This window comes from Mchenga conophoros, linkage group LG8 (genome assembly GCF_057382185.1).
Source record: "Mchenga conophoros isolate Kocher_MC1m ecotype Shallow Benthic linkage group LG8, M_conophoros_male_GT1.1, whole genome shotgun sequence".
Classification (NCBI taxonomy): domain Eukaryota; kingdom Metazoa; phylum Chordata; class Actinopteri; order Cichliformes; family Cichlidae; genus Mchenga; species Mchenga conophoros.
Genome location: NC_140533.1, coordinates 25231288 through 25251206, shown reverse-complemented (window position 1 = coordinate 25251206; position 19919 = coordinate 25231288). Strand labels below are relative to the sequence as shown.

General features: G+C 38.9%; 1 protein-coding gene across 8 annotated transcripts in view; it reads right to left on the bottom strand.

The window, feature by feature from the left end:
* LOC146568864 (ankyrin-3-like) overlaps positions 1-19919 on the bottom strand; it is a 128033-nt gene that overhangs the window by 26779 nt on the left and 81335 nt on the right. For 6 of the 8 annotated variants that reach the window (XM_085285193.1, XM_085285195.1, XM_085285196.1 and 3 more), the window contains exons 27-39: positions 17233-17335; positions 15576-15620; positions 14564-14670; positions 12732-12764; positions 10974-11198; positions 5711-5865; positions 4900-5111; positions 4539-4746; positions 3708-3804; positions 3388-3616; positions 2716-2841; positions 1058-1180; positions 530-556 (exon numbers count right to left, since the gene is read on the bottom strand). In XM_085285193.1, the coding sequence (XP_085141319.1) occupies positions 530-556; positions 1058-1180; positions 2716-2841; positions 3388-3616; positions 3708-3804; positions 4539-4746; positions 4900-5111; positions 5711-5865; positions 10974-11198; positions 12732-12764; positions 14564-14670; positions 15576-15620; positions 17233-17335 (1690 nt within the window). The remainder of the gene's footprint in view (positions 1-529; positions 557-1057; positions 1181-2715; positions 2842-3387; positions 3617-3707; positions 3805-4538; positions 4747-4899; positions 5112-5710; positions 5866-10973; positions 11199-12731; positions 12765-14563; positions 14671-15575; positions 15621-17232; positions 17336-19919) is intronic. The other 2 variants (XM_085285201.1, XM_085285194.1) reach the window with 2 other exon arrangements.

Here is a 19919-nt window from a genome sequence, read left to right as displayed (position 1 = left end):
ACTGGACCTTGCAATGTCAAATTAAAGCAAACCCTTCAGTCTGCACTGACATTAAATACAAAGCCCATATATGACTGCAAAATATGGCACCACCAACAACTCCTTAAAGAGTATTCAAGAGGTTTTAATCTTCTATTTAGGAAGTGCTAATACTATTTAGATTAAATGTGCCAAGCTAGTCTTTTAGCTTGAGTTTGTCAAGCTAAGCCTACAAACTATCTACTGCATGTACTTAAAAATGAAAATAATGAGTTTGGAGCTAGTGTTAATACATGCTAAATCTTAAGAACAAGTAAACTCTAGAGCCATTTGTATCACATACTATAGAACGCAAGGGATAAGGAGTGGACACAAGACAAGTAGTTTTTCATTTCTACCATATATCATGCAAAACTGAGCAGCTAAAAGTTGCTTTGAAGAAGCCTGTAATGCCCTTATAGAAGTGGAAAAAATAAGGCTATGAGAGCAGAGCAGGGCCACTATAGGTCTAGCGCAGAGGACAACACAGGGTGGGGAGGGTGTGGTTTACCTCATCCTCGGCATCTGACTCCGTTTCCTGGTTCCCAAGATGCATTGCAGGAACAGGGGGAGTAACATAATGGAAAGCAGGGGGAAAAGAAACAGGGGGTGAAAAAGGAGTGATTGACAGAAGCTCCAACTCAGAAGAGAGCCACTTAAGCAAAGGAAAAAGCAAAAAGCAAAAAAATAAAAACAGACCAAGCAAAAAAAAAAAAAGAGCATAAAGCGCCAACATTCAGCAGCAAAATGAAGCCACGAAAAGCCAGCCTGATAACTAAAAACCATTGCACACAAGCCCTCAGCCAAAAAGCATCCAAATCAAAAGGCGAGTAGGAACAAAATGAAACAGCCAATGACAAGAATCCACTGTAGATGTAACCGATATACACAGAGAGAAGCTTTAAACAGATAAAAGACACAGTGGCGGCAATTTGGCCAAAGTCTTTCTGTCTTTCATCTATCTGGGGCTGAAACTACCCTAACCATGAATATGGTTATGGATGTGACAACAGAGAATGGTGGGTGTATGCTACCTTACCTTTTTCACTGCGGGAAGCGTGATGTTCAGGTTGCACACGGCAGTTTGTGGAAGGCCTTTCATGATCTTACATTCTTTCAGGAAAGTGAGACGACCACACGGCTCTTGACTGGGATCTCTGACCTACAGTGAGAAAATGGTTCTTTTTGAACTCCTTACTTTTACAATGTGGTAGTTACTGCAGATTTACTTTAATATAAATATATATACATTTTTTTTTATCAGCACTAGGGTATTAGTGGTATATACTTTATTTGCCTTTATGCCTAGAAACTATCTACAAACAGGCCAAAATTGCCCATTTTTACCTTGTATGCACCTAGAACACCTTATAAAGGAATCTTATCATTTTATTTTCACAAAAACACGTAATTAAATACACAAAATGTTCACATCCAATGGGAGGAGGAGTAGAAATGGGGATCGGGATGGTCCATGGTCTGTGGGGGAATCTCTTTTTGTGTCAACTGGTGCAAATTCATGTGAATTTTCCTTGATTTGCATCTTTCCATAGACTTTATATGTAATCAACATTTGGTCAATATACTTCCACCTGACCAAATTCTCATCTGTTATGGTGCTTTTATAAGAGGAAAAAAGGTTCACCAGTAGCCTTCCAGGATTGACCCCTAGAAGTCTAATGGATATGCCAACACAAGAAATTTTAACCAAACTCATGAAAGCTTATTCATAAATTCAGTAAAAAAATATTTGTATTCACTATTCCTGGGTGTTTGGGCTTCGCTTCAACTTTCCAACAATTTTGTTTCTCAATTTTTATTTTTACATCTGCTTTTTGGCCTGTGGTAAATGGCCTGTATTTATATAGCGCTTTACTAGTCCCTAAGGACCCCAAAGCGCTTTACATATCCAGTCATCCACCCATTCACACACACATTCACACACTGGTGATGGCAGCTACATTGTAGCCACAGCCACCCTGGGGCGCACTGACAGAGGCGAGGCTGCCGGACACTGGCGCCACCGGGCCCTCTGACCACCACCAGTAGGCAACAGGTGAAGTGTCTTGCCCAAGGACACAACGACGAGACTGTCCAAGCCGGGGCTCGAACCGGCAACCTTCCGATTACAAGGCGAACTCCCAACTCTTGAGCCACGATCGCCCCTTTTTATGAGCCAATCCGCCTCAGTTTGTGCCCTTTAAATCTCAGTGCTCATCTGTCATTCTGCTTTCAACTCATTCATTCATGTGACCTTTATCTCCACCTTATCATGGTCGCATCACCTTTGTTCACCTGTCCACCTGCTTCATCTACACCACCGATTGAAACCATGTTACATCAGATGGAGGAAAGATGCTAAGAAATTGAGTGTAACATAAAAAATAGTCACACTTTTCTGCTTTAGTACTGTTCATTTTTGTTACAGTGATGTGGTAAAATAATTAACACAGAAGTGTAGTTTTAACATTAATGATGTGCAAAATGACACAAGAAGAATGATTAATTTAACGACTTTAGCCAGAGAATAGGAACTGGGTTTTGAATATGAATAAGAGCAGTAAAGGCAGTAAACAACAATAGAACTAACTTAACCATTACTGCAGCTTTTACCCTGTATTTGGACTGCACTAAGCCAACATTGTATTCTAGCCTAGCCAAAAGGTGCTGGTGGTGCTGGAGCACATGTTAAGGTACCTTGACGCAGAAAGGCAGACGGTTCTCCTTGAAGGCGTAGAAGTTAAGAACTAACTGCTGACCAGCTTTGGTCAGGGGAGCCAAGTTCCCATAACAATCCACATATATAGGCCGGCCCTCCAGAACCTGAATAAAACAAACAGCATTCATAGTTAACATAAAAATATAAAACAAATTTACAAGAATAGAGATAAAGAAATGTTTCTGTGATAAAGTGTTAAGCACTGAAACTGATTGCACGCTGTCAGACGTTTCAAAAACCTAATGCAGCAATAAATATACATTTATTTTAGTTAACTAAGGAGTGCAAAATTAAATCTTATTTTCTTCCAGTTGATCAAACTATTAAATTCCTTCATTTCTTAACTTTATTCATTTTCTTTTATTCGATTATGTTGTCCTTATCACCACCCTCAGCAGCATTTTCCATTTTCTTTCTAATTTTCCTAATGCTCTAGACATGTGTGTAGATCCAGAGCATTATAATAACCTCACAGAATAATTATAATGCTTTCATCATAATCATTGATACGTTCCAAAAAGTATAAATTTACAGATGACAAAATATTCCATAATAGATTAAACTGTACTACGAGTTATACTTGATAGGACTTGGGGAATAATGAAAGTAAAAGTAACATCAGTTGTATTTACTTCACTTAACCCTCATACCTCTATGTCTTTGCTTCTGGCCACCTCCTCAAAGTTCTCCTGCTGCTCCAGGGTTTTATCCACCTTGTCATCCGTCATACAGAAGCACCTCAGGCTGGACTCCACTGAGTCATTCATCTTAGCAAACACCACAAACTTGGCCATGTAGGGCACACAGATCAGCTCCCTGTAGAGCTGTGTGGCCAGGCCCACCGTCTCTGGTATCTGGTGGCAGTCTGCTAACCAGAACCTGCACAAGAAGCAAGTAAAGTGATCAGTGTTTAAGACAGAGATTAATATATGCATAAATATAAACGTATGACTTGAAAAATTGATCTCACCTGGCAGAAACATTAGTGGTGAAGGAGACACAGTCATTCACAAAGGTGAGAGGAGTTGTGCCTGTGATGTCTTCCCACTGTGCTGGTGATGTACCACCTGGCAGATAATTATCCAGATAAAGTTTAGGAAAAATCAGGCTCTTCTTTATGTCTATTCCACTTTCAACTTGACATGCTTTAAGACATGTAAGATGCAAATGTTATTAAAGTATTGGATAATTACCTAAATGCTATTCATTCACTTTTTGTTAGAAAAATGTGAAATATGATGTTGATCTCAAAAGTTTAACATTTCACAGAAATGTTCATTCTCACTGTGAGTTTTACATTGCACTTATATTACAAATATACATTTACATATCTAATATTACAAATATCAGATCGGAGCGTCTTGTTTGCTCTAGCAGCCACCGACTAAACATCTACCACGGGTTGTTCATGGCTGAGATATTTCAGAGTTACAGTTAGCACAAGTGGCTTTGCTAGTTAGGTCAGAATTTAAAAGGGCGGTTGTCACCAAGTTTAAGCATTGTGTAGCATTTTCATGTTAAAAGTAGTAAGGAAGGAAGGAATGGGCCTTACTTACTTAAAACAGGTCACAGACCAGAATTATTACACTAATTTTAATCGACAAGAATGTAAAGTAATGAAGCAATGTCCTGTTCTACAATGTTTCTAAATGGAAATATCTAATTCAAACAACAAAGACACGATTTTGTGTAATAATTCTCATTAACAATAAAGAAACATTATTTCAGGAGAAATGCTGACTGGCCCAAATGTTGTTACTTTCAAATATTTCTTCTCTTGGCATCTAAAAAACACATATACCTGTGATGCTACAGAGAAGGCGCAGGGAGGGAGTATAGTCTCCTTTGTAGCCATTTGTAAGCCCCTCCCCTGAGAGGGGCGGGACTGGGATTGTCATGGTGATTGGTTTATGGAACTTCCTTCTTCTTGGCTCCACAGTAACAATGGGGCTGAAGGTTGCTCGATTACCAAGGATTTTCTTCACGGCCTCATCAGGTACTGGCTGAGCCTGGGATAGCAGAGCCAACAGGGAAGGAGGATTTTGTTGTTTTATTTTTGTAGCCTTACTGTACATATATAGTACTGTGTGTGATTTTGTCTATACATCATAAACTCTTGCAGTTAAACTGAAAAAGCAAATGTTTACATCTCTCAAACTCACCTGCAATCCAACCTTGATTTTCTTGGTTAGTGCTCCCTCTGGAAAGGAAGCCTGAACCAATGGGACGCTGCGACTGCACAGAGTCCCGCCCTCTGGTCCCATCTGGTGCGTCTCTTGTCTGATACGAGACACTACTGCAAAGTATTGCGGGAAATCCTTGGTGATAATGCGGCAGATTCTCTTCCTCTCCAGCTCGTTGGGACTGTCCAGTTCTACAGGGAATGAAAAGAAATCAAATAAATGAAATGGGGGAAAAAAGGGAAAAAACGACCTCATGGAGTAAACTTTAAAATCTTTAGTTATTTCACTGACTACAAACACAAGCGCAGTCCCTCAGTATCACATTCTGTAATCACAAAAATGTGCACTTACAGACTTACAAACACTTACAGGCATTTTTCAGATTAAATCCCAGAATGATCTTAAAATCTTGAAATATTTGCCAATGTATGTTCGCTGTACTAGAAGTAGTCTGTGATCAAGCTCGTTTGATGTTTTATCTGATTTCTATGCAATTTAATCAGGTCATTTACTCCATGTGAATTATTTTTGGGTTTCCTCCAAATTAAGCCAAGTATCTCATTATTCGGCACAGAAATCAACCTGTTTGTCATACATATTTTACACGCGCTCCAATCAGCTTGAGCCAGTTATCATCAGGGTGTTGCTTCAGTTTATTTCAGTGTTTGCTCATTAATGCGCTAACTTTTACCACAGCTTGCTCTAAAACAGAAACTGAAGTACTTGTGGTTTAGGTGTTTAGTGCTGCAGATGCTAGCATAGCGAAACAAAGTTAGAACACTTTTTTCACCTTCGTCCATGCCATTGAGGAGCTGATTGAGGTCGTCAGTCTTGCAGTCGTACAGATGCTCCTTCCAGGTTTCTCCGTTCTCACTGCGCAGCAGGATCAGCTCTCTCTCCTGGCCCCGCATCGAGCCAAAATGAGGGATCTCCACTATCACAGGCCTGGTAAGGTATATGTCGAGGAAATATCATTGTTTGACTTTGACTTTGACTGATTGGCATGACAAGTAAGTATGTAAGCCAAAACGAAAGATACCACTCTACCATTTGTTTTTAGGAGCTGGGGCCTCTTTTCTAAAATGGACTGATAGTAAAGTCATAGTAAAAATCTAAAGTAAACACAAAAACCACACATTTCAGTAGTAACTTGAAATGTAAGGCTGATGAGCAAATTTTCTCTAACTTGATGTAAAGGGGTTTCTTAAAATTCATGTTGGGCTATTGCAGTTCAAGGCACATAAGTGTTCTGAACTTTATACATCTCTGCTTCTGTCCAAACTCTTTCATGTTTGTTTTTTGTCAATTCACGATTTGATCCATAAAATAACACAAGATGCCTGGCTTCAGTCTGCTTTTCCATTCCTTAACCAACACCTGTTTGTGGAGAAATTGCACATTCATTTAGATTGCTGATTATAATCACTGATTTCAGATGCTTATGTTACAAATGTGATTCTTAGAACCCACTTAGGCAAAGTTATTTTTTATGCTCAAAGTCATTCATGAATCAAATGACAAGCCCTCAGGAAAGACGTTCCACATTTTTTTTTAAATGAGGGCCTTTATCGGAGCAGCTGGGAGAGCAGACAGTGTAGTCCTCTCTTATAAGAATGGTGAGGGAAGTTTGTGCTAGATTAATTTAAATCTAAACCTGAACGACAAACGATGACAGAGTTTTCAAATGACAACTCTTTAAGAAGATACTACGGTATTCATGGTATTCAAATAAAAAGTATTACCAAATTTACACAAAGTACAAAGTGTGGAGACACTGATTTTAATAACATACAGTCGTGAATGAAATGTGGTTCTGCTGATGAGAGTGAAGCGTCATAATCACTGCGGCGGCCATGCTGCAGGGTCGATGGGACGTTCAGAGTGAATTTGCACGACTTGACGAGACAGATGATGTCATGATGTAATGAGGGGAGGGAGGAGAAAGCTGCACAGCCCTTACTTAAACAAGGCATGATAGCAACACAAGAGAGACACATGAATATGCACTACTCTCAGAGTAGGCAGTAGAACTGAAGAGTAAGTTTAAAGTGAAGCTGTCTGAGTAAGTATATACATTAAAAATGAAATAGAAAAGGTTTTTGTTTTTTTTTGAATGTCCTGTTTTCTCAATCAAAGAAGAAAGAATTCACTTTCATAAATTTGAGCCAGCATTAGAGACAAACTGAGCTAGTTGAAAGACACAAGGAGCAATTATTGCAGTCGCACCTCAGCGCACTGTAGGTACGATAAGTCACCTGTCCCAGAAAACTAACAGGACTGCTTCAATTTTGAGAAAAAGAAACTTTTGTAAAGGTGAAATCATGTGCTTTAACTACTGTGCGTGGCTTCAATTTTACGTTCATAAAGCTCTATAACGCTGTGCTGATAAAAGCACCAAAAAAGCAATAAAATAAACACAAAATACTAATAAAAACTAGGAGTATGATGGTGTCACAGCAAGAAAGTCCCGGGTTCAAAGCTGTTGGCACTTCTAGGGAAACTTTGCATGCTTTGTTTCTTGTGCCATAAAAGACAAAACATGCAAGGTTACTGCTGGCTATCATGGTCATCGGAAGAAAGAGTTTTTCTACATAGTAAAGTTGACTTGATACAAGTGGATACTATTGATCCACTGCTATTGGATACTGTCCCTGAAACCATACAATACAGCTCCTTCACTAGGTTTGTATGCTTTTCATTATGACCATTCTTCATTTCCCTTTTAGGGCTGATGAATAATTTGCACTTTCTGGTGTATTTTCTTTGGTAAAGTCTTTCTTTTTATGGTAGATTACATTCTATTACTGCCTACCTCAGTGGATGTTGAAAAGGGTTTTTTTCTTAACCATAGAAAGGATCCTGTGATCATCCACAAAACTTGTCTTCTCTGGATGTTCAGGCCTTTTTATGCTGCCGAGCTCACTGTTTTTTGTTTTGGCAGCTCAAATTTGTCCTTTTTTACTTGCATATAAAGCTTCAAATGTCACACTTGGATTTAAGTCTAGATAAGACACCTGATTAATTTTTGAAGACATAAAACACGTACAGCACACAACTGTGCATTAAACTGGATTTAGTTCCCCCATGGTTGAAGTAATACTTTGATCAGGCCCTTTAACTAATCCTGAAAGTCTGGTTGGGTCTTCGTTTGGCTTCATTTGTTCATTGAGCTTAACTCAAATGTACTGTTGGACATACAGAGTCAAAATTGAATGTTGAGGCACCGCTTTAGGATCTTAACCCTGCTCACATAAAAATGTCATCAGTATAACACTTTCTACCGAGAGCTTTTGACATTAATTATATAAAATTATCGTGAGATGACATAAAACTGATAACAGTAGTCATGAGAAGCAGAATGATGCTTGGCTTCAGGGAAAAAAAGGCTCATGCCCAACAAGCGCAGTCCAGTCCAAACAGCCAATCAAAACCTTTACATTCAGTGACGTCAGAGGCCCACTGAGAGCTTCTGAAATTAAAAAAAAATACAATGATATATAAATGAAAGTGGCAGAAAATTAACTGTAATGGAGTTCACAGTTAAACTGTGTAGTTTTAGGAAGAATTTGTATGCAAAAACTAATTTCTGCCTGTTAAGTCATTGAGGCTATTACAAATCAGCTGCTGGTTGACCCATCTTCCAACTATATTGATTATTTCTTCCCAAAACTACATGGCACCCATACTGATGCTGTAACCTATCAAATCAAAGTCAACAGAGATGGGTAAAATAAACCATCAGCATGAATCAGCCTCGGTCATGTTGTTTCCTTTGGGGAGGTGGGAAATACAGGAGAAAGAGGAGCAGGGAGGAGGGAAAGGGGTGCTATGTTTGGTTCCTACCCAATAAATCTAGTTCCTCTGGGTCCCAGCTGTAGCACGGGACAAACCAGGCTCTCGCCTTCATTAAGGGCTGGCAGCTTTCTGGGGAGATGTAGTTTACTGTGTCCGCAAAATAATGAAACACACATACACACAAAACACACACTCGCAAAGTCAGTAAAAACACACACACACACACCACCGACTTCTATTTCCGTATCAGTAATAAGCTCTTTTATCAGTAACAACATCTTATTTATTGTTACAGGTACAATTAGTGGCATCAGTAATGGCAACAAGCGACAGAGGCAATATTTGTTGCCTGTACATCACAGATTTCTTTATTTTAACCATATCTCATGAGTTATGCAGTAATATGAGTAGCAGATGGGGCAATAATTAGAAATTTTTCAAGCAAAAATAGCAACGAATTCCTGGTGACAGCTTCTCAATGGGAACAAATGCTGCTACTTTCTGTTTTATAATACATGGAAATTAAACATTTCAGCCTCTTAAACCATATTACACAAGTTGTTGCAGACCGCAGTACAACCAAAATTACTGTGAGAGTGCGAAATGAACTTGTTGCCTTCGAGATTGTTGCTTCAAAGACATGGACCTAGTTAGTTACTGTCTTCAAAGCCACATTGGTGCATCAAGACAGCAATAAAATGGCAATAAAGTGTAGCCAGCCTGCCATCGGTTTGCAATCGAATGAGGTCAAGCTGGCAATCACTGCACATGCATTCTGTTTAGGATAACGCAATAATTAACTGTGAAAAACCAAAGCAAATTTCAAATCTGTTGCCTTTCATTGCAAATCTGTTGCCGTCTACATACATAGAAATTCACATCGAATGCTTACATTCAGAGATCTACAACAAAAATCCTGAAATGTCTCCACAAATAGTTACACAGTTGTTGCAGAATTATAAATTAACTGCAAAATAAAAAACAAGTGCCCCCAATTTTCACATTTGTATAAAATATAACCAGAATTGGCAACCAGCTGAGTTCAGTCCCCTACTGCAAACGAGTCAGGCCGAAAAAGAAAATCATCACCAGGCAACCGCAGGTTTTAACACTAGTGTGGCCAAGCTATTATTGACTCAGTACTGCCATGTGCACCATAAGGATTCGTTTATATATATCCTCAACTGGTTTAAAAGTGTTTAAAAACAGTTGCTAAGTTTACTATTTTTTAAATTATTGATAAAGTTTCTGAGATAATACAAATTGCAAGAAGAGGTTGCACTGTTAAAACTTGAACCGGGCTGTAGAGGACTGGTTTGGCAAACAATTCTGCTAGAAAAATCATAAGTCCAGTGGTGTAATTGTGTGTTCGTCACTGATTTGAACTTATTACTTCCATCTCTTCCGTGTGATTTTGAGAAGCGCTTCTAACGAGTTAATCATCTTTTAATGCTGCATGGCTTAACGCTACATGTTGACTTTAAACCAGCATAAGACCACCGTTTTGGAGCAATTAAGAAATAATAATAATTTTCAGTTTTTCCCATGCTGATTATGTGGAACAACCCAAAATTGCACAGCTATACACTTGCCTAAAGCGCTCTCAATCATATTCCTTGATGTTAAGGTGGTAATACAGTTCGGGGAGAGCCATGTTCTGTGCCTTGTGTCTGGTTTTATGAACTCCAACTTGTGATCCTATTTGTGCGTTTGGCGTCATCCTAAACAAATATCTTGATATATGCTCTATTGAAATCCCATCATATTCAGCAGTATTCTTTCAGAATATTTGAGTTGTCTTGCAGTTTGGACCAAGATACACAGCTGTTAGCCGTCTTTATCAAACAGGCAGTCATTTTTTAAAAATCATACTAAAACTGTAACTGCTGAATTTAAAAAACTCCTCACATGCAATACAGCTATACATTAAAACCAAATTATGGCTACATATTTACATTACAATATTTACTCTTAAACATGTTGCAGTCATTACTAATGTTGCCTTTACTTTGCCAAAGGGGAAACACTGCTTACTTGGGGGTGAGCAGACTACAACAATAAGACTTGTACTGCAAATATTACCCCTAACATGCACATACACACATTCACACTTTCCAATATAAACGCAGGTGGCTGGAAATGGCAATGGCAAGAAGCAGAAGGAAGGAAATGTCAAGATACAGAACAAAGGTGCACAAAAATAAGCCGTTAAGCAACAGCAAAAACAATCTCAGCGATGTTTAAAAAGAAGGTCTTACCCAAGGAACTGCGCTCCTGCGGGACCGACCTCAACAAGTCTGCTGGCCAGGCCTTCTCCTTCCACCATCGGGGGAGGCGACGCCAATTTGTGCCTCTTCACCAGTCGACACGTGATCCGGGTGGGTGCTGTGCACTTTCTGGGCGGGATGATGATTCTCATGCCGTTGTGACGGCTTCCTCTCATGGAACCACCCCTGGCGTCGACCATGAAGCTGACCAGGAACCTGACGGAAAGTAAAAAGTAGGAAGAGCCGGAAAAAGAGGGGGAGAGACGTAGAGTGACAGGAGAGAGAGAAGAAGGGAAACGGAGTGTGCAAAGATAAGAGATAAAACAAAGTGAAGAGAAAAAGAGATAACCAGAGAGGGCAAGTAAAGGGTAAAGAAAAGAAATGGAATAAGAAGAAAAACAAATGTTGGTTTATCAGCTGTACTGATGACCAGAGAGGAGCTTTAGTCGAGGTCCCATGCTGTGATCTTCAAAACACTGACAAAGTAAGTGTGAGTAAAAGGGAGAAAGAGAGGTGAACAAAGAAGAAAAAACAAAAATGTACAGAGGTTTCTGTGCTGGCTATGACTGAAGTTGAAAAAATAAAATAAGAACAAAAACAGCTTTGGCGTGTAGATGTCGCAAATTTGGTAAATCCATTTACAGAAAGTGAATGTTTTTGAATTATGTAAAAACTAGTCGATTCCATAGGATGTCAGATTAAATGTTTTATTGGGGTTTTTTTGTAATGATATATAAATTCGACAGCCAGGACACCAACACAGGAACCTCCAGTGTGTCTTGCCTTTTTACCCACATTAGAAGGTAGCGTACCTCTGTGTGCAGCTCATTTAACTCAATCAAGGAACTTATAAGTCACACACACAGACGCACACCATGCAATACTGTAGCTAAAATGTGGTGTTAGTTTTTATGTTATTTAACAAACAGCACATGAATTGTTGCTTTAACAATATGCTTGAAGGGGATCTGTTATGTGCTTCCTTATTTTCTGTCATACATACACTCCAACTGTCATCTATACTCATATTAAACACAGCCAAAGTTTCAAGAAACGTTTCAGTCAGTTTTTTCTACTCTTGGCCCTGCACGACGCCATAAAGAGGGGCGTGTATGTGAATAAAGCCCCGCCCACCTGCTGTTAAAATCCCCTGCTAACAATTGGCAGCCAATCAAAGAGAGAATGCTTAAATGGAGAGGGAGAGACTCCACAGAGAGCCAGCGTAAGATTCATGCAAAACTATTCTAGCAGAGTCCAAGAATAAAATACTGAGCTGGGTTCACTGTCACATTATAAACCAAACTGACGCTTTTACTGAGTTTCAGTTTTAACATTTTGATCTACAATGACATATCTGCCATGTTTTTACTGACTATTTAAAGCTAATCCTGTGATTGTCAAGACAGTAGAGGCTTGCTGCTGGAGAATGCAAAAACCATAACACATGGCTAAAGCATATGTCAGCAACATTAAATTTAAAAGTCACATTCGGTCAGATCTGGCAACACAGACTCTTTCAGATCAGTTAGAAACTCAAAGATTTTCTCCTAACAAACAGGAAGGAATAAATACAGGGATAACAGTCCGAAACACTTTACGTCAAGTCTGTAACAACACAGGGTGAGAACAGCAAACACAGATGTTATGAGTGAATATAAAAGGGAAGGTGCAATGTCATCGGGAAATAAAATAAAATAAAAAAAGGTAGTGGTGGTGATAAAAAGAAGGCAACCAATCACAGTCAATCACCTGCTGTCGTACTGCGGGAGCGGAGAGGAAAAACTGCAGGATGGACGACAAAGCAACGCAGGAGTGACAGGTCAACCACAGAGCTTTGTAATCGGAAATACAGCTGAGAAGATCATTATTAATGAACCCCAAGTTAAAGGAAGAATTTGAGGGAAAACTGTGGGAAATAGTCTTAATTGCTGTTTTGTGGAGATTAGAATGAGGAGATTGTCTTCTTTATTCGTTAAACAGCCAGCAGCCAATTACATCACACAGGCAAAAGAACTGTATTTTTGTCTTTATACGGCTTTAACATAGGTGATATAACATGTTGATAATCAAGCTTTAGAGCTGCCTGTAGGTGGATTTTCCACTGGACAGAGCCAGTGTAGCAGTTTCCCTCTCTCCCATCTTTGCACTAATCTAAAGATAACCAGCTGCTGGCAGTGGCTTCATTTCCCCCCCCCCCAGTCTTCTTCTCTAAATCTACCCTTGAAAGGCAAATTTCCACCATTACCAAACATGTCAAATAAAACTTTGTTTAAAATATTGCTTTATCTTCCTTTACTTAAGTAACAGATATAATTTAAGTAATCCTAACTTAACAGTTTATCCATTAAAGACAAGTAGAGAAAAAGTAATGCCTGATGAAGCTATACGCTGCCTGACCAAAAACACTCACCACCTGCGTTTAACCAAGCAAATACGTAAGAGTCTTCCATAATATGTTTAGATTGGAAACAGGTTAATTATCTCTAAGTGATGCAGTGAGTAGCTTCTCATTTCTCATGCAAACACATTGTAAGACATGTTTCAGAAGAGTCAAACAAACTGTAGTCCTATCAGTGAGGCTAATCAGAATTAAAGGCTTCAGTTTAATAAGGAGTATAAAGATTGGACTCTGTAAATAAATCTATGTGGTAAATGTGGACAGGATGAGTCCAGTTTACCCTGCTCCAGAGTGATGGGGGCCTCAGGCACCAGGAGTAGTTGATGAAGCGATATACCCATCATGCCTTGTGCTTGCTGTGTTATAATCTAGGGTTGCTTTAGTTGGTGATATCTGGTTTAATATATGTTATATACCCCAGAAATGAGGTCAGCTGAATACCTTTATATACTGAATGACCACATTTTTTAAACAGTGCATTGTTTCTTCTCTGATGGCATATTCTAAGATAACAAATTGTAAAAGAGTGGTTCAGTCCAGGCCTTAGAAACTTGGGATGTGCTTTACGCAGTGGTCTGATTTTCACATAAACAAGGCGAAGTTTTGATAAAAAATTAATGCAACTATAATTTTTTTTGGCCGGGCAGTGTACGTAACTTTCAAACGAGTCCCTTAATGGGCAATTAACCAAGAGGTCAAGATTACCTGTTACAGCTGCTGCGAGAGACAATGAGTTATGTGACCTTCAAATCAAGGTGAGGAGGAGCCAACTTTCCAGCTTTACTTTGTTGTGACTAAAAGTTTCTTTTTAACAGCAGTTTCTAGTTACACCTGTTTGTTATTAATGTTTGATTTTTTTTTAAATTACAGAAATCCTCGAAGTATTAGCTTTAAAGACTTAAAAAGGGTGAAGAAAAAATGCTGCATGTATGAGCTGCCTTGTCAGAGGGAAAGAAAATGAGACTCAGCAAGAAGAACAAACAGAAAACACACAATAAGCAGAAGGAGATGATGACAGTCACTTCATCCTTTCCTCTAAAGGGTATAAAACTAGTAAGCCGTTTTCCTTCCTCTCCTTCCACTTTTTCACTCCATCTTTGTGATTAAGTCAGATATTTTCCCTTTTTACTCCCCCCACTCTTTCCTCCTGTTCTTATCCATTCACATTTTCAAACATGCTTACCCAGAGTGTATTGGTGAGGACACTAGGTTGACATTATCCAGTGCATCTGCAGTCCAGCTGTACCTCCTCAGAGAGTCGCTGTCAAAGTCCTTAGCCGCTGCCAAATGCTGTGGAGAAGACAACAGAGTCAGTGCAATTCACGAGTGTGTGAAAATCTAAGCTAACTTCTCCTTTTAATGTAAAGACTTGCTTTTGCACATGCAAGGCTAATAGTGTGGAGGCTACAGATTTTTCAATATTCCTTATTTAATGTCAAAGTTTAGACGGGGATCACTAGTTTTGTAGATATTTCTTGCAAATTTATGAATGAGTCATAAAATAATTTCTTCACGAGAAAGACAGCAGCAGATGTCGCTTAGCGTAAAAAAAAAAATCAGGAGATGTTACATTTCATTAGAACACAAGCTGTCAAAAACATCTTGATGACATTCAAAACGAAGCTCGGAGTAAAATGCAAATGAAAAATCACCACATTAAGGATCAAAAGAAAAAACAGACATCAGATGGCAGAAAACAAGCGACTAAAAATGTTTACAGACAGACAGATGCACTGACACCAGGCCCGTTGTGTCATCAGTCTGAGGATGCTCTTGAAAGATTCAGATTCACTATTTATATTCCAGATGTGCACCAATATGACATGTCAAGTTGAAGGCCATGCTTCAAACAGGAAATTAAAGCTAAGATTTTAGAGTACTTCTGAAAACTCGCTCACATTTAATGAGGAAAAAATACTTGGAGTATTATATTAATCTCCAAATTGCTACAGAAAAACGGGGAGTGACAAAGACACAAAGTTTGGTTTTACTTATCCAAGGCACATGGATAAGTAAAAACAGGGAGGCTACTCTACTAAAACACTGTAAATACACGCAGTACGGTAACAACTGAATCCAACTGATGAAATAAGTGATATAAAAAAAGAAAAGTTAACAATGCTTTACACAACTAAATGATACCAACATGTGGAAACCCACTGACACGAAGAGTGCATAATGACTTCTACATCTACCTTATTGTGTTGCTCTACAATGAAAGACTTTTCCTTACGAAGCATCTGGAGGAGCGTTAGAGGAAACAAGTGGTTATTCAATTATTCAATAACTAGTACATCTTTACTCTCCAGTTACACAATCATATGTCCCAGTGTCATAAATTTGCAGATAGTCTCAGATGTAGGTTTTTTTTTTAAATTTCAGTTAAATAGACCCCACAGAGTTTTTGACCACTCTTTGTGCAAAGGAGCAAAGTTTTTAATTCAGAGTTAAACCATATTATCCAGTTCTGGGTCCAAATGCCCCTTCAGCTTGCAAAAGCAATCAAATATAAAAGAACCAGTCAGAGTTTCAAACAAAAGTCCAAATTATTTTTATCTAATAAAATTATCTGTTTTTTTGTGTAAATCTAGTAAAATGGTCAGTTGTGTTACAGTCAAGCATTAACTAAAAAAATAAAGGTTTGAAGAGGTTGAGTGGTGTTCAGTGGGATTTTTAAATCGACTGGAGGAGGATAGATAACCTCCACTGATATTATACATGATGGAAAAGGCGTAGGCCTGTTGTGTCAGCTACATTAGAGGCTCTACGCAGATTCAATGCAGAATTAAATTATGCAATAGCAACACGATAGCTAGCTGACATATAAAGATTTTGTACCATGTTCTGGCTGAAGTAATTCCCAAAGAAAAGAAAAGAAAAAAGCAAAACTGTTTAGCAGTTTTCAGCAGGTTTCAGCTTTTTTGTGGATAGCAAACCAAGTAGTTCAATGAGTCATGTTTGGTGCCAATTTTACATTTTAAGAAACAGAGATGCACATTTGCCACTGCTTATGCAAGAAAGACTTTACCTGTCACTTCACAGGCAAGCATAATCTTTATCCGCGCTGTCATTGAACTCATGGGTATTCTATGAACAAGTTTTACTTGAACTTCTTCTTCTTCTTCTTAACCTTAAATGCTATTTTCTTGCATCTTTCAAGTAAGTGGGACATCACAATAATCCCTCTTAGATAGCAGCAGGTAGCACTAATCTCATTTCCTCTTTCAGTAAATTGTAACTTGATTGATCGTCTTTATGTCAGTGGCAACACAAGTGTAAGAGGATTGGTGTATTGCATAGCCTCTGGCACAGCACCAAGACACCTTGGTACATTTGGAGACAGAAGTGTGTCACTTGTGAAGTTAATGACCAGCGGATTACCGGCTGAGAGAATTAAACTAAGGGAGCAGCCAGCAAGAGGTATGAAGCATAGCACGAGCAGCTTCAAACTGATTTTTTGCTCCCACTAGAGTAGCTTTGCATGATTTGCAATTCATAATAATCCTTATTATATGAGCAGCCTCTCACTTCATCCAAAATCTGAAACTAGCTGATTCAGAGCCCATCACCCCTCCTTTAAGCCAACTTTATTGTGATTGGCTGCTCCTTGCAAACAGAAGATTTGAACAGCAGCTGGATGTGACTTTTATGTGTGATGTCCATATTAGGGACTTTGTGAAACAGAGTTTAGAGCAGTCTGGATTATTTGTAAATACACTGACCTCATTATTTGACACGTTGGCCCTGGTTATGTTAGAGATTAAACATTGTAACATGATTCATGTGACAGGAAATAAGAAAAAGCACAATAAGTCCACTTTTAAGACCCGAAGGTCCAGTCAGTGTACGTACCATCTCCTTACTCGGCGCCAGTATCTCCTCTATCATCATGCTGTCCCGTGTAAACGAGCTCCGGTTCAGCATGTTGGACCTATCAGAACTGAAGGAACGAAGGCTTGGTGTGGTTGTCGTAGTAGATTACCAAGACAACAGTCACAGTGATGGAAAGGGGAGGTGAGGAAGAGGAGGAGGAGGAGGTGGTGGTGGTAGGGGGGAGGGGGGGGGGGGCAGAGGGTAAAGGGGTATGAAAGTGAACAGAAAAAACAAAACAAAAAAAACAAACACAAACACATTAAATGCATGCAGCTTCCAGGAACCTGACTGTATGGCACCAGAGACAACAACAACCACAAGAAAACAGATTAAAAGCTGAGAGAAATGACTGATGTGTAATTTCGCTGAAGTGATTAAAAATCGAAATAAAATTTTCAGATGCAGATGAGATTGTACTTCTGGGGCGATCAGTGTACAGTACTGGTATTTACCCATAATAATGACAACTTTGTTGATAATCAGCTGGCACTATTTTGACTCCTCATGTCTTTGTATACATCTGTCAGCTTGTGCAGGCTGTAATGTTGTTTGTGATGGGAGCTTTGAGACAAACTTTTATGAGGCAAATAAAAAGCATTCCTGAGCGATGACATGACGAATGTTTGCCTGCAACATCCCAACAGCAATTACATCAGTGCCATTAGCTTTATGCAAGTAAACTATTGTGAACCAATTAACTATCAATGGCAGGAAGTGCTCTACAGCACAACTCTAAGTGCTAAAATCACAAGGCTGTGGAAACCAAGAGCAGATGTGGCTGCAACAGATTTATTTTTTCATACAATTATCCAAAGATTTTACATTTATAGCTGGGAGTCCTTTTTCCATTCATTCCATTCAATTGATTAGTGTCTCCAGGACTCAAAAGTTATGTCCTCAACATATATTATTCCTGAAGAAGAAAAAAAAAAGTTTTATTTCAAATTGGTGGAATAATTTCGGGGGGATGTTAATAATGGATTGCATTTATATAGCGCTTTACAATTCCACTATTTATTCACTCTCACATTCACACACTGGTGGAGGCAAGCTACAGTTGTAGCCACAGCTGCCCTGGGGCAGACTGACAGAGGCGAGGCTGCCATATTGCGCCATCGACCCCTCTGGCCATCACCAGTAGGCGGTAGGTGAAATGTCTTGCCCAAGGACACAACGTCCGAGCCGGGGCTCGAACCGGCAACCTTCCGGTTACAAGACGAACTGCCAACTCTTGAGCCACGATCGCAGAGATAAATGTATATTGCATGAAACTGTGTACTAGTTAAACTAAAGGAAACTGCAGAACAAAAATGTTTAATGATCTTAATGAGGGCATAATTAGCAGTCTTGATTTTCTATAAAAAGCCAAAGATATGATTTAAAAAAAGACTGGACGATATCTGACTTCTGTTACAGCCCGTAGTTAAAGTCAGTCTTGTGTTGTGAAGCTATTCAGTACTGAAAGAGGTTCACTTGTCCTGTCCAAACAACAATCTAAATAACATTAAATTCATTTGTACAGCTCCAACTTAAAATTTGAATACTTTTACAAGTAATTCTACTTCTAGCAATTTCTCATTAATGTTGCTCTGGGACTATCACTGCAACTGACCAAATTTATGCTGTCACAGCTTTGGAAATCAGGGAAAATAACTATAACAACTATAGTTACTATAGTAATAAAGTGCTACTCAACCTGTTTGCAGGGATTTATTTATTTTGGTTTGTTTGTTTTTCAGCTTTTTCAGCTGTGTCTCTGTGACATCAACCACAGAGGTGAAGTCCCAGAGATCTGCAAGAATCATTTTTTTCACCTTCGCCAGGTTGATGGTTTAAAATTGGACCTGATAAGCCAGGGGCGAAGGGGATTTAAGGGGAGATCTAACTATGACACAGAATTGATTAACAGCGTGTTAATATATCTTTAGATGATAGATAATCCTCCTTCTCTCATTCTGATAATGGTCATAGTGCTATGATAATAATTTTATATGTTATGCAGCAGGCTTGAAACTTGCAGCTGAGCCCATAAAATCAGCAGGAAAGTGTTTACTGAGGTCGGAAAAATGGACGTGAATGCTGGCTTTAGACAGACCTCGATACAACAAAAGGATTTTTCTTTTACAGACTATGCTTGCAATGTTATGAGATGACAAAAATGTCACTTGGCATGGATTTGTTTCTTCCACAATAACATTGCAATTTCACATTGCGATTTGATTTTGGAACTACTTATCCACATGAAATCACATTTGATATCTTTATTACTGAGTGTTCAGTATATATTCTCTGAAAGTATTCAGGGATAAACTATTTGAGCCTAAACTGATGAAGGCAATAGCATCCTCATTGCCTACAGATATCAGTTCAGGTCCCTGGAAGCTTGATGGAGAAATCAAAATTATGCAAAGCTCCACCTTTGTGGAAAACCCACAAAGACCAAGATACAGTCAAACATAAAAATAAACACCACTATTCTCTATAGCCAGCTGAGCGCTTTTCAACTGAAAGTAAGAAATCAGACAGAGATCACACAGGTGAACCACAGCAAACACACAGTGCCACAGAGTTAACAAAACTGGTCAAGATCATTGCGTTAGTAGTCAAATGTGTTAAACAAATATGGTCAATATGCATTACACTGAACCACAGAGTCATGATACTGA